This window comes from Dasypus novemcinctus, chromosome 13 (genome assembly GCF_030445035.2).
Source record: "Dasypus novemcinctus isolate mDasNov1 chromosome 13, mDasNov1.1.hap2, whole genome shotgun sequence".
In the NCBI taxonomy this organism is placed as follows: domain Eukaryota; kingdom Metazoa; phylum Chordata; class Mammalia; order Cingulata; family Dasypodidae; genus Dasypus; species Dasypus novemcinctus.
The window spans coordinates 35,044,470-35,059,421 of NC_080685.1; the positions used below are offsets into that span (position 1 = coordinate 35,044,470).

Here is a 14,952-nt window from a genome sequence, read left to right on the forward strand (position 1 = left end):
ACAATTCCTCAAATAAAAAATATGGTGAGTGCTCAATAAATGGAAAATTGTGTTATTATTAATAAATATAATTATAATAGTGAATATATATTGTTATTTTATTATAAGCAAACATATGACAAATAAAAGCAATAGAGTAGTTGGTAAAAGAAATATACCTAAAGTCTAAAGTTAACAAAGAATAAATAAACTGCTGTCTCCCTCCAAGCCAGAAGATACATAGTCCCTTGATGCTGTGTATTCACAAAAAGCACATTTATAAGGTAACCTATGAATGTCAGCACACCATGGGATTTCTTTCTCTATTTCCTTTCCTCTTGTATTTTACTGAGCTTGGAATATTTTTCATTCAAAACACAGGCACATGCACATACATATTAACTAGTAAAATTAGTTTATATTCATGATTTGAAGTAAGGGTATGTTTTTATCATAAAAGGGTTTTAAGCAGAGAATAAAATTATGAGATCTAAGTTTTAAGAAATAACTCAGTATGCAGTGGAGAGACCAGCTAGAAGGTGGAAAATAGGTACATTGATGATATCTAGGATAAGAATACATAGTACAAAAAAAAATTGGGGGGAAAAGAGAAGAAAATGAGGTTGTCCTTTTTGTGCTGGAGATTTATGTGTAGCAATTCTATAGTAATTTTAAACTTAAAGAAGCACAGTTATTATGAATCAATCATTCAGTAAAGTAAAGCAATTCATTCCTCAAGATACGCTATTTAAACCCAGCAACACTTCTTGCACTCTTTTTAGGTCTTTCCTCATTTTCTTACACCAGGTATTCTATGAAGTCTTTCTCTTCCGTTATGAAAGTCTTTCTATCTGAATTTTTAGCTTTATAAGATTTAGAGGTTAGGGTTATGAAAAGGGTATGGCATAGAAATAGGGAAAATATGGGTGAGTTTGTGTTAGTAGGCTAGGGAAGGGTGAAAACCTACCAACATTTGCACAGTAATAAACTTTATCCTATCCCATATGAGGCATGTGCCCTGGAGAAAATACCTTTTATGAAGCACGCATAAGAAGAAGAGTCAACAAGAGAAAGAAACCTCAATGAGGCAGGAAGAAAAAAAAACAAACAAACAGTCCAGCATCCTGAAAGCCAAGAGAAAAGAGAGCTTAAAAAAAGGAAGAACTGTATCCAATTCAGTTCATTGGTTCATCATAAAATCCATAATGTTGCAGGGTGATATTGGTATATGATTCAATAAATATTTATTTACATTTATTCCCTAATATGTGTCATGTTTTTAATCATGTTGAAAACAAAAAGTAATTTTAAAATTATCATTAAGTAACTGATTGGTTAATAAAATAATAAATTGACTATTGATAAATACATGAGTATCCAATTTAGAAATTAAAACCACTATTTTATATCCACTGGAGGCATCCCAGAGAGAACTTCACCTTATAAGATGTACCATGTCTTACCAACTAATGTTTTGACTGTGTTAAAATTAAGTAAATATTTTTCTGGATTATTTCAACAAAATGAATTTACTTAAAGTTGGGTGGTAGAAAATTTAATTACCAAAATCAGATCCAAAAGGATGCTTATCTGGAGAAAGATTGAAAAGATGCTACTGAATTCAGCTGTTAGTGATTTTTTTTTTTATTTTGGTGACCTTTGGGAGACCAGTCCTTGTAAAATGCTGAGAAGAAAAGACAGGCTACTGAGAGCTGAAGCTGAAGAGGAACCTTCAACTATGGACTACCAACTGTTAGATCTCATTTGAGGTCTCTAGTATTAAGAAAAATGATTTTAGCTTGACCCATGTGCTTCTTTATAGCTTCCTTTATGTCTTTATTCCTTAGGCTATAGATAATAGGGTTGAAAAAGGGAGACAAAACTGCAAAGGCCAGAGCAATGGCGGTATCCCAGAATAAGGAGTAAGTGGCAGAGAAGCGTAGGTACATGAGAGCCACGCTGCCAAAGAAGAGCAAAAACACAGTGAGGTGGGAGACACACGTAGAAAATGCCTTGCGGCGGCCTTCAGCTGAACGAATACGTAGAATCACAGTCACAATACCAATGTAGGACATGAAAATGAGCATCACAGCTGTAATAATCTCCACTGCATGAACAATATCCACTACCTGAATCATGATGATGGCTTGTGTGTCTGTGCAGGCTAGGCGTAGCACTGGGAGGAAGTCACAAAAGATATGCTCCAGGTGATTAGAGCCACAAAATGGCAGTGTGGAGATCCAGGCAATCTCAGGGAGCGGTGTGATAAAGCCACAAATACAGCAACTTAAAGTCAACTGGGCACATAGCTTGGAGGTCATGATGGTGGGGTAATGAAGAGGGCTACAGATGGCCAGGTAACGGTCAAAGGCCATAGCTGTCAAGAGACACACCTCACTGATACCTGTGGAATGGAAGAAATACATCTGCAGAAGGCAACCCTGTAAGGAAATGCTCTTCCTCTCACTAAGCAAGCTAGAGAGCATCTTTGGGATGGTGGCTGTGGTATACCAAATCTCCAGGAAAGAAAGGGAACTGATAAAGAAGTACATGGGAGTATGGAGGTGAATATTCAGGCGGACCACTGTGATGATGACCAGGTTTCCAACAACAATGAAAGTATAGATGAAGAGCAGTGGGACAAAGCAGAGGACAGCATCTCCCCAGGAATGCGGGAAAGCAGAGAAGATAAATTCTTGATCAGTGGTCCAATTAGGCCTCCCCATCTCCAGGTTAGAAGTATGGATTTCAATTCCCAGAGCACTCAAACCTTCTGGGAGGTGTCTTTTATCTTTCAGAAAGTAAATACATTTACCAAATGCCAAACTGTGGATAGATTCCTGTATTAGAAATGTAAAGGAAGACGAAGAAGGAATAGTCCACATTCCACAGATGCTTCCAACTAAGGTTGGAAAAAATTCAGGCAGCACAGCCAGTATTTTAGACTAGTAGTTCTCAACTTTTAGCTTGCCTAAGAATCATCCAGAGGGCTTGTTAAAATACAAGTTTCTGTGTCCCATCCTGAGGGCTTCTAATTCAGTAGATCTGGGATAGAGTCCAAGAATTAGAAATTCTAACAAATTTCTGGGGAATGTTGATCCCTCTGATTAGAGGATCTTATTTTAAAACTACATTTAGTCATAAGCCTGGACAAGGAATTGAAGAGATGTCCCTATTATTATGGTATTCTTTCATGTATTCAAGTTTTATTGATTCTCTAACAATCTCCCTGTAACTGTTACAAAATCCCCAGTTCCACATCTGATTTTTATCATATGGCTTGACTGGATATTTTAATGACAAAGACAAAGCCACCTCTAATGAATTCCACCTATCTTCCTCCCATAACTAGCTCTAAAACCTCCCCTCTCTCCCATTATATATGTATCCATTCTTAACAATGGCCCTGCGAAGATTCTGGGGAGTAAACTTATTGCAATGTGTTCTTTTAAAAGATGGGCCATTCCACCCCTGCCCATCCCTTCTCTCCTGCATCCTCTAGGTTAGCGGTTCTCTTTTCAAGCCTCCAATCTCTTAAAATTAATCTTTCTAAATCATCAGTGTCCTCATTTGATTTCCCTTCCACACTTCATGTTATCATCATTTTCTTCCTCCAAATTGCCCTTTTTAAAAAGGAAACAAACCTCAAATTCTCTGGAATAACTCTTCCCTAATGATCAAAGGAGGATATAATAAACTTCCTCTATTTTCCAGCATTTTAGTAACGTTTCCTACTTATGTTAGCTATGGATATATTTGTTTATTTATTATACAATTAAGTCCCATCAAACTCCTATTTTTCTGCACACCACAGCTAGAACCATTTTTCTTTAATGCTGTACTGCAACTAATATTTTGTTATTTTCTACAGGAGAGAAAGCGACATTATCTCTTCTTGTTATGGTAACTTAATTACCAATACAGTTTAACAAACCTGCTACCATTACAAACACACATTTTCTGATCTCTGAACATTCCTAAAGGGAATCTCTCCTACCTAAAATATCCTCCTCTCACCTCCCTTCCAATCTGTCTCCTTTTTTTCCTAACCAAGTTCTGCATATATTTTATTCAGCTTTAGCAGGCTAAAAGCTAGCATTACCAGTTTCTAATCACTCTGTTTTTCACTCTCTCTACATTCATTCTCTTACAAAATATTTTTAAGTGTTCTTCAATTGTTCACACATGTACCTTATCTTTCCTATAAGACTGGGTGCCCCCAACAGCAGTTACCACAACTTCTAACCATGGTCCTCAGGACAGGTTTCTTTGAAAAGAAACAGGCACACAGGTCTTCTGAGAAAACTAGGATCTGATTCCCTAATCTCCTGAAGGTGAGTAGTTTAAGCCAAAGAAAGAATCGAAAGGATCTGAACCAAGGAGCTGCACCAGCTACCAAAAAGAAATTTTAAAAATTAAAATTTTCCATGGAACACTACTGCTCTATCTTCATCCAAAACAGTAATAAGTCTGGCACAAATGTTAATGGCATTAAATTTGTCAATTGGAAGTATATCTGTTGAGTCTAGAAGGAGAGAAACAGGTTGACCTAATCCTACTGAAAGGAAAGTATATATATTTAAAAATTGCTTTGGGTAGAGACTTTGTCCTGTTTGAGTCAGTACCCCAGTATAAGGTTTTCAGAAAACAGACTCCTCTGATATATCTGACTTCTCTTTAGTGGTGTTCTTATTTGGTGTATATTCACTGTCTTGGATCAGAGACCAATGTGTGAAATGCTGGTCTACTGCATCAGAATTAATTCAGAAAACTCTGAGGATATGAAAGTAGAGAACTATATTATACAAAAGAAAAAGTCTGAATCACCTAATCCCTCATACCTCAAACAAAAAACAATTTTATCACTGATTTTCAATCCTATAATCATATCTCCTCCCAACCCTCTAAGCCTAATTTCATCCTTTCACTCATGCACTCTCAAACACTGTCGTTTAAGTCAACTGAAGGAACCCCAGCTAAGTGTCCTTTTCCCTCTAGCTCATAGACAACTTAGTTCCTCCTTGACACAAGACAAACCTGCATCCTGGACCCAAGTTCATCTTCTTCTTACCTCTGGTAGAGACAGTGAGTGGGGGGGTCCCTTCTCTTTCCTGTGTCTATGTAGTGTAAGGTTCCTTCAGACCAGAGGGAAAGACCATTATACTTCTTTCTAAAGGTTCCTTTGGGAGATTTCTCTGCTGAGTTATTTCCCATTGGTGACTAGAGAAGAACAGCAATTCCATTTCCCCATGGGTTAATTAATGGAAACCTCCTTCTCTGATCTTTTCTCATTATAGTCTCCTTATTGTTAGGAACTCGGAGAGTCTTAATAAAGTATGCATTTCCTTTGATAGATATTCTTAGAATCAACAGATTATACGAATACACATTCTTATGAGGAATTGCTTTCAATAGGATTAGTTGTTTTTTCTTCTCTCCTAACCTCTGAAAGGTCAGTGGCATTTTTCAAGGCCTCTTTAGTTTACTTTAGAAAGACACAATTTCCATTGCAATATTTTTGACTATGTGAGAGGCAATGTTATAAAGTTTCTTTTTTTAATTGAAGATACTCTTTTACCACAAGATCTAAATATAGATTACAACTCCACCCTTTAGCACAGCACATACATGACTTAACTTCAGTAGTTCCAACAAAGATTTCAGGAGAATGTGAGGATACCAATAATCTCTATTTTGCCAAAATGGCACAATCCTTAAGCCCTCCCTGTATATATGTCCCTTGCAAGCTCTCTTCAAGTGGCAGCTCTCTTCAAGGGGCAGAATCTCAGTTCCTCTCCTTGCATTCTCTTGTAACTTGCTTTGGTCGATAGCATGCAGCAGAAGGGATTGTGGTCCATTTCTGAGCCTAGTACTCATGCTTGGACTTTCTCTCAACACTCTAACCAGCTAAGCCATTCACAAACTCAGACTAGCTTCCTGAAAGGTGAAAAACTACACAGAAAAGAGCACAGTTGTCTTAGATAACGCTTTTCTAGTTCAGACAGCAGCAGCCAAGCTGCCACTGATACTAGACACGAGAATGACATTGAAAATGACCAATCTGATTACAGCCCAAATTGCCAGCCCATAAAATATGCAGTAAGCAAATACTTGGTTTTTTATGCCTCCAATTTTTGGGATAGTTTATTTCACAGCAAAAGATAACTGATATGGTCTCCAAAATCATGTTTCCCATGTCCAATTTAGCTTCACTCCAACCCATAAACCATACAACAAGAATGGTATTCTAAAAATTTTTTTAATTGATTTTTTTGTAAAATCAATATTACATTAAAAAAATCAATATTACATTAAAAAAAAAAATATGAGGACCCATTCAACCCCACCAACCCCACCCCACCACTCCCCCACCAGCAACACTCATTCCCATCATCATGACACATCCATTGCATTTGGTAAGTACATCTCTGGGCACCTCTGTACCTCATGGTCAATGGTCCACATCATGGCCCATACTCTCCCCCATTCCATCCAGTGGGCCCTGTGAGGATTTACAATGTCCGGTGATTGCCCCTGAAGCACCATCCAGGGCAGCTCCAAGTCCCAAAGATGCCTCCACATCTCATCTCTTCCTGCCATTCCCCATAACCATTAGCCACCATGTCCACTTTTCCCACTCCAATGCCACCTTTTCTCTGTGGACATTGGATTGGTTGTGTCCATTGCACCTCTATATCAAGAGGAGGCTCAGATTCCACATGGATACTGGATGCAATCATCCCTCTTTCAGTTGTAGGCACTCTAGGCTCCATGGTGTGGTGGTTGTCCTTCTTCAACTCCATCTTAGCTGAGTGAGGTGAGTCCAATAAATCAGATTGTAGGTGCTGGACTCTGTTGAGGCTCAGGGCCTGGCTATCACATTGTCAGTCCAGAGATTCAGATCCCCTAAATATATCTTAAACCCCAACACCAACTACAACTCCAGCACAGTAGCATGAAAGTCTTATGACGAGAGATCCCATCTGAGTCCAGATTCATCACGCATAAACACCAGCTCCAAAGAAGGGCCATCTGACATGGCAGTTAACCCCATCTGCCATGACCATAGCACCCATGGATCTCTTTAGCCCTCAAAGGAACCAATACCTGGGGGTTGTATCTACTTTATCTGTCTCTTAGACTCTGCTCAGTTGTGCATAAGGGCAATCCTTCTGACAGCCTCCAGACTCTTTTTTAGAGACTCGTAGCCATATAAACTCATTTCTCCTTTCCATTTCCCCCTTACATTAGGTCAAACAGCATTTTAAAGTCATGTTATTTTATGTAGACAGGGATATTCTGCTGATCCGCATTGAACCTTCCATTCAAGATCATTTTCCAGTTGCATCATCAGTTGGTAGTTGATAGTGATCCCTCGGTGCCAGGGAGGCTCATCCCCGGGTGTCATGTCCCATGCTGGGGGGAAGGCATTGCATTTACATGCTGAGTTTGGCTTCGAGACTGGCCACATTTGAGTAGCATGAAGGCTATCAGGAGGAAATTCCCAGGCACAATGCTGCTCTAGGCCTTGTTCTTATTTCAGGCATATCAGCTCACAAGCATAGTCATTAGCATCAGGGACTCACTGTTGGACCCTCATTCCTTCCTGGTCCTTGCCACTGCACCTGGGAGACTGTCGCTGCTCCCCTAGGGACCATGACAGAGCACCACCGGCCGGGAACCCAGTACCCCCCCAGCTGTAGTTTTTAATTGTTGCCACTATGAGTATATCCAAACTTTGCCATGCACCCTGGACATATGTCCTGTATAGCTCCCTGTCAGCCATATATCACCTGTCAATAGTATCCTATACCAGTATTCCTCCGTTGCCATTATTGAACCACTCTGTGATCCAGAGCTTCCTGAAAATTGAAGCCCAATATAATGTCAGGATCCCTTACTAGCAAAATGGCATATAGAGATGGGTTTAAAGGTCAGATATAGAATACGTGTTGACTTGGAAAAAATTCTACATCCTATCTTTTTCTTTTTTCTTTTTCCCTAATTATTGAACTTCTCTTAACAAGAGCCCTAGACCACAGCAATTCATATATATAATATACAGCACTCCCACACATCCACCACAAAACCTGTTCCCTTCCACAGCAATACTCTTACACCCTATTCACATCATATTTACTTAAAGTGATGTACAGAGTCTGAGACAATAGCTTTCAAACTAGGTGACATCTGTGCTTACATTGTGGTGCATACTTTAGGATACACAGTTTTCTAATTTTTTAGTTATCCTATGTTTTACATTACGGTTTACATTAGTCTGTCATCTCCTATATGTTATGGTGTAATATTACATGTTTTATATCCATCCTTGTGTACTCTCGCGAAACTCCTCTCTTACACCCCATTTACCTTGGTTCCACACATTTAACATCGATTTTCCCATCCACCTTGGTGCCCACAGTGACAGCCAACCTCCGTTTCCTGAGGAGCCACGTCCAGAGATAGTTGGAATAGTGTTCAGGGCCTAACTTGCTCAACTGCCCCAATGCCCTGGGAGCCACCCTTTCTCTCGAGAGATACAGTTCCCTCTATTTGATGGCATTAGTCCTCCCCAGGATGTGGGTCCACGCCCACTCTCACTACTTGGGTCTCTACCCAATGGTGCCACCCACTCTGGCAAAATGAGCATTCAAACATTCCCCAGGAGCCCGTCCCGCATTGGACCATCCCTTCCAAGCATTCTAAACAGGTAAGTCTCTTAATTATATTTTGATATGATTTTCTCAGCATTATACTCTCAACCAACACCTGACACTCTCCTATGTTCATATGTTGCCCCTCCTTCCCCAAAATTTTTTGGGCAATATTACCCCTCCGCCCATCCCCAATTGAATGTGTAGATCAGTTTTGGTAGGATAGACATCTTAATAATATTCAGTCTTCCTATCCATGAACAAGGAATATTCTTCCATTTATTTATGTCTTCTTTGATTTCCTTGAACAGTCTTGTATAGTTCTTGGTGTATAGGTTTTTTACCTCTTTAGTTAAATTTATTCCTAAGTATTTGATTTTTTTATTTACTATTGTGAATGGTATTTGTTTCTTGATTTCCTCCTGATCTTGCTCATTATTGGTGTACAGAAATGCTACTGATTTTTGCTCATTGATCTTATAACCTGCGACTTTACTAAACTCATTTATGAGTTCTAGAAGCTTTGTTGTAGATCTCTCAGGGTTTTCTATGTATAGGATCATGTCATCTGCAGATAATGAAATTTTGACTTCTTCCTTCAAATTTGAATGCCTTTTATATCTGGTTCTTGCCTCAGTGCTCGAGCAAGTACTTCTAAGACAATGTTAAATAGGAGTGGAGACAATGGGCATCCTTGTCTTGTTCCTGAGTTTAGAGGGAAGGATTCTAGGATTTCTCCATTGTAAACAATGTTGGCTTTAGGTTTTTCGTATATACTCTTTATCATGTTCAAAAAATTTCCTTGTATTTCAATCTTTCGGAGTGTTTTTATCAAGAAAGGGTGCTGTATTTTGTCAAATGCTTTTTCTGCATCTATAGATATAATCAAGTGATCTTTTTCCTTCAATCTGTTTATATGATGTATTACGTTGATTGATTTTCTTATGTTGAACCATCCTTGCATAACTGGGATGAATCCCACTTGGTCGTGGTGTATGATTCGTTTAATGTGTTGTTGAATACGATTAGCAAGTATTTTGTTAAGTATTTTTGCGTCTAGGTTCATTAGAGAAATTGGTCTGTAATTTTCCTTTCTTGTGGTGTCTTTGTTTGGCTTTGGTACTAGGGTAATGTTGGCATCATAGAAGGAGTTTGGCAATGTTCTTTCTGTTTCGATTTTTTGGAATAGTTTCAGCAGGATTGGTGTTAGTTCTTTCCGGAATGTTTTGTAAAATTCACCTGTGAAGCCATCTGGCCCTGGGCTCTTTTTAGTTGGGAGATTTTTAATAACTGATTCTATCTCTCTTCTTGTGATTGGTTTGTTAAGATCAACAATTTCTTCTTTTGTCAATATGGGGTGCTTATGTGTTTCTAGGAATTTGTCCATTTCCTCTAAATTGTCATTTTTGTTGGAATATAGTTTTTCAAAGTATCCTCTTATGATTGTCTTTATTTCTGTGTGGTCAGTGGTGATATTGCCTTTCTCATTTCTTATTTTGTGTATTTGCATCTTCTCTCTTTTTTTCTTTGTTAGTCTTCCTAAAGGTTTGTCAATTTTGTTGATCTTCTCAAAAAACCAGCTCTTGGTCTTGTTTATCTTTTCAAGTGCTTTCTTATTTTCTATTTCATTTAGTTCTGCTCTATCTTTGTTATTTCCTTCCTTCTTCTTCCTGTTGGGTTACTTTGTTGTTGTTTTTCTAATTCCTTCAAATGTGCATTTAGTTGTTCAATTTTCCCTCTTTCTTCTTTTTTGATATATGAATTTATGGCTATAAATTTTCCTCTCAGTATTGCTTTTGCTGCATCCCATAAATTTTGGTATGTTGTGTTATCATTATCATTTGATTCAAGGTAGTCATTGATTTCTTTTGAGATTCCCTCTTTGACCCACTGTTTTTCTAAGAGTGTGCTGTTTAATTTCCAAATCGTGGTGTGAAACCTGGGCTTCTGTCCCTTGCAAATTTCCAGCTTGACTCCACTGTGGTCAGAGATATTGTTTTGTATGATTTCAATCTTTCTGAATTCATTCAGCCTTTCTTTGTGGCCTAGCATATGGTCTATCTTGGAGAATGATCCATGTGCGCTTGAGAAAAATGTATATCCTGCTGTGTTTGGGTGTAATGATCTATATATGTCTATTAGATCCAGCTCCTCTAATATAGTGTTCAAATGTTTTGTTTCTTTAGTGATTCTCTTTTGAGATGTTCTGTCCAGAGTTGATAGTGGTGTATTAAAATCCCCCACTATAATTGTATATGCATCTATTGTTTCACTTAGTTTTTCCAGCATTTGCCTCACGTATTTAGATGTGCCCTTGTTAGGAGCATAAATATTTATGATTGTTCGATCTTCTTGACAGATTTTCCCTTTCACTAAAATGTAGTATCCTTCTTTGTCTCTCACAATTGTTTCACATTTAAAGTCTATTTTGTCTGATATTAATATAGCTATTCCTGCCTTTTTTGGTTATTGTTTGCTTGTATGATTGTTTTCCAGCCATTCACTTTCAATCTCCATGCGTCTCTGGGTCTAAGATGTGTCTCTTGTAGACAGCATACGGATGGGTCATATTTCCTTATCCAATGTCCCAGTCTGAATCTTTTGATAGGTGAGTTTATTCCATTGACATTCAGTGTTATTACTTTCAAGGAATTATTTGTGTTAGCCATATTTTGATTGGATTTGTGTTTGTCATATTTTGTTTGTGTTTTTTTCCCTTCTCTTTTTGTCTTTTTTTGTTGTTGTTGTTGCTCTTATACTCTCCTCCAACTTTGCCTGTCCTATTTTTTCCTTTCTTCCTGCAGAACTCCCTTTAGAATTTCTTGAAGGGGAGGTTTCTTGTTGGTATACTCTTTCAGTTTTGTTTGTCTGCGAATATTTTGAACTCTCCATCATGTTTGAATGCTAGTTTAGCTGGATAGAGTATTCTTGGTTGGAAATTTTTTTCTTTTAGTACCTTGACTATATCATACCACTGCCTTCTTGCCTCCATGGTTACAGATGAGAAATCAGCACTTAATCTTATGGAGCTTCCCTTGTATGTGATGGTTTTCTTTTCTCTTGCTGCTTTTAGGATTTTCTCTTTGTCTTGAGCATTGGATAATTTGACAAGTATATGTCTTGGGGTGGGCCTGTTGGGGTTTATGACTAGTGGAGTGCGCTGTGCTTCTTGGATATGGGCATCTGTCTCTTTCAGTAGATTTGGGAAGTTTTCAGCCATTATTTCCTGCAACACTCCTTCTGACCCCTTTCCCTTCTCTTCTCCTTCTGGAATGCCTATAATACGTATGTTTGAGTGTTTTGCATTGTCATTCAGGTCCCTAAGTCCTAGCTGGATTTTTTCTATCTTTTTATCGACCCTTCTACTATCTGCTTGATTTCTGATGTACTGTCTTTCACATCACTAATTCTCTGCTCCACCTCTTCTAGTCTGCTGATATTTGCTGCAAGTGTATTTTTGATTTCTTGAACTGTGGTGTTCACTCCCATCATATCTGTTACCTTTTTGCATATGTCTGTAATTTCCCCTCCAAGTGATGTCTTCATGTTGTTAACCTCTTTCATTACTTCATCAAATTTGTCGGTGATAAATGTTCTGAGATCTTTCATTGCTTGTGCAAAGTTCTGCTCCCCTTCCTGATTTTTGGTTTGTTGATTGGATTCAGCCATGTTTTCCTCATTACTGGTTTGGTTTGTAGATTTTTGTTACTTTCTGTTCATTATTTAATTTTGACGGATTTTATCAGTTCCTTAGCTTCTTTGTCTACTCTTGGAGATTAATTAGCTGTTATTTTTGCGTAAGTGTTATATCTTCTCTTTGTCAGTTTGTTTTCTTATTCTAATTTCTTGTTGTTGGTTAAGTTCACTTTAAAGGAAAGTATTAGTGCCGGGGAAAGGCAATTGTGTAAGCAAGGGAAAAGTGTAAAGTAGTATTGGTGATATATGTTAACAAAGCAAGAATATGAGATCTGGGAGGATGGAGGTTAGATTCATGTATATTGTGTAGAGTTATAGCAGTAGGTAGAGTACCTATTTTGAGGTAGATGATTGAATATGGGAGGAATATGGTATGAGCTAAAAAGCTATTGTTTTTGTGAGAGAGGGAAAAAGAAAAGAAAGGTAATAGTTTCAAGAGTGGATAACAGACAGAAAACAAAACAAAGGTATTAGAAATTAAGACTTAGACACTTCGTGGATCAAAGAAAGGGAGGTGGGAAATGGAATATAGGAAAGACAGTAGATGATGGTGGATATCAAGATGTAGGGGAAAGAGGATAGTGTAGGTAGCCTAAATCAGTTCACACAGAAATGAGGCAGTGGAGAATGAGAAAACTCCAGCAAATGTGAGGTGTTTCCTGCGGCACCTATTGTATAATTGAGTTAAAATAAAATAAGTAGTAGATGAGGGACATGAGGGAGAGAGAAAACAGCAAAAAAAAGAAAAAAAAGAAAAAAGGGAGGGAAGAGAAGAAAGGAAGAAAGGAAAAGGGGGTGGGCAAAGGTTGGGGAACAGGTAGGGGAAAGAATAAAAACAGATATACAAGAACCACAATTAAAACACCAACTACACAACAACAACCACAAAAAAACCCCTAAATAACTGAATAAATAAAAGACTTTGGGGGATACGCTGTGAGAAAAGACTAGGGGATAATGCGATGTTAGCAATCAGGACATTAAAAAAAGTAAAAAATAAGACAAAATGAAAATAAAAACAAAACAAAATGAAACGATAAAGAAAAAACGCCATCATTGAAGGCTAGGGCATTGAAGGACCTCAGATGGACCATAGGGCATGATGGATTCAGGGGTGGAAAGTCTGAGATATTAAAGACTCAAGAGGTGTGATTCTCTGGGGTGTGGGCCACCAGAGTTTAGGGGATTCAGACCTGGCAACCTCCAATCCGGTCAACAGGAAGCCTAGGAGCCCTGCAGTGTAACACAGCCCTCAGGGATCCCCACAGCTGGGTGCCAGCCCTATGGGGGAAGTCAGATCCGCAAACTCTATATTATGTCTGAACCCTGCAATTCACTTACTTAGTAGGGCTCATTAATGTGGGTATATCGTCACTTCAGCTTTTGGACAGCTCCCGCCCTGTGCTTCCACAACACTGCCACTTGAGGGCGCCTTTACACCGCAGCCACTTTACTGGCACAGATCCGAAGCCCAGCCTGTGATACCGAAAACAGATTCCAAAACCGGAATTCCCAAGCTTCGCAAAATATTCCCTAATCGGCTTCCAGATGTGTCCCCCTCCCTCACCGCACCCTGGAACAACTTCCCAATTACATCCCTTTATTGCCTACAGCCTAATTTGGTTGCAGATTGGCAGCCGGGCTTATGGGGGCGGGGCTTCAGGTGGAAGCGCTATTATTTGTGTCCGCAATCAAAAATTTCCCCTGCTTCACAACAAAACACTGTCTATCTCCCCAAATCGATCCACAAAGGCGACCCGTCGCATCAACCCACCAACAGCCCACCCAGGACTCGCGAACTCCCCAGCACTGCAGAGCCACCAAAAAGCTGAGCCACTGCGCAGCACTGCGGCTCCACCCACCCCCAAGAGGGAGGAACCTGTGTGCGGGTCTCACCTCCGGGCAATAGAACCCAAATTATATCTTATAGACCAATCCTCTCTGTTACCTTTCCACCAAATTGATGTCCAGACACTTCCTGCCCTGCAAAAATCCCTAAAAAGCCCCGCCTCGGAGAACCTCCATCCGCGCCCAGCCGTCTCTTCCCAGGAGAGACCGCAAGGCAAGTTCACTCAGCGACCATCTTGCTTCTTCCTCCGTATTCTAAAAATTATAATTCCTTACTTAAATCTCTTCAGTGGCTATACCTGGTGATTAGAATAAACTCCAATATCTTATATGTGACCTAAATGTTTCTGCTTATATTGCCCATGACCTTCATTTCATGACTCTCTTTTAGACATTCTGTCCCATCCTTACATGTCTCCATTTGACTTTTGTAATTAACTCAAATATTTGCCACCTCAGGGCATTTGGACAAATGATTTCTCATATATTTTCATGGCTATTTCCTCCTCAGTTTTCAAATTTCAGCTTAAATGCCATTTCATCAAAGGGACTTTTTGCTGTTTCTTTTTCTAAATATAATATAGGAAAAACTTTTGAGAGTGCAACACTGGATCAATAACTATACATGTTTGACAATTCTTTTGGCCCATATTCCTAAATTGTTCTAGAAAGGATCATATACCATTTTGAAATCACATCAGCACTGTCTGTCTGAGAGTATATATTTCCTTCATCATATCTGAAATTATAATTTTTTAAAAACTTGTTTTTAGTG

The 14,952-nt window shown here is 38.8% G+C and overlaps 1 protein-coding gene across 1 annotated transcript; it reads right to left on the minus strand.

Annotated features, from left to right (window-relative positions):
- Positions 1 to 1,739: 1,739 nt before the first annotated feature.
- Positions 1,740 to 2,705, minus strand: OR6K2 (olfactory receptor family 6 subfamily K member 2). The gene has a single exon (XM_004474258.2). It carries the CDS (start codon positions 2,703 to 2,705, stop codon positions 1,740 to 1,742), a length of 966 nt encoding a protein of 321 aa, XP_004474315.2.
- Between the last annotated feature and the right edge of the window lie 12,247 nt (positions 2,706 to 14,952).

Excerpts from the sequence above, each read along its gene's own strand:
- OR6K2 (XM_004474258.2), bottom strand. The coding sequence starts at position 2,705 with ATGGGGAGGCCTAATTGGACCACTGATCAAGAATTTATCTTCTCTGCT.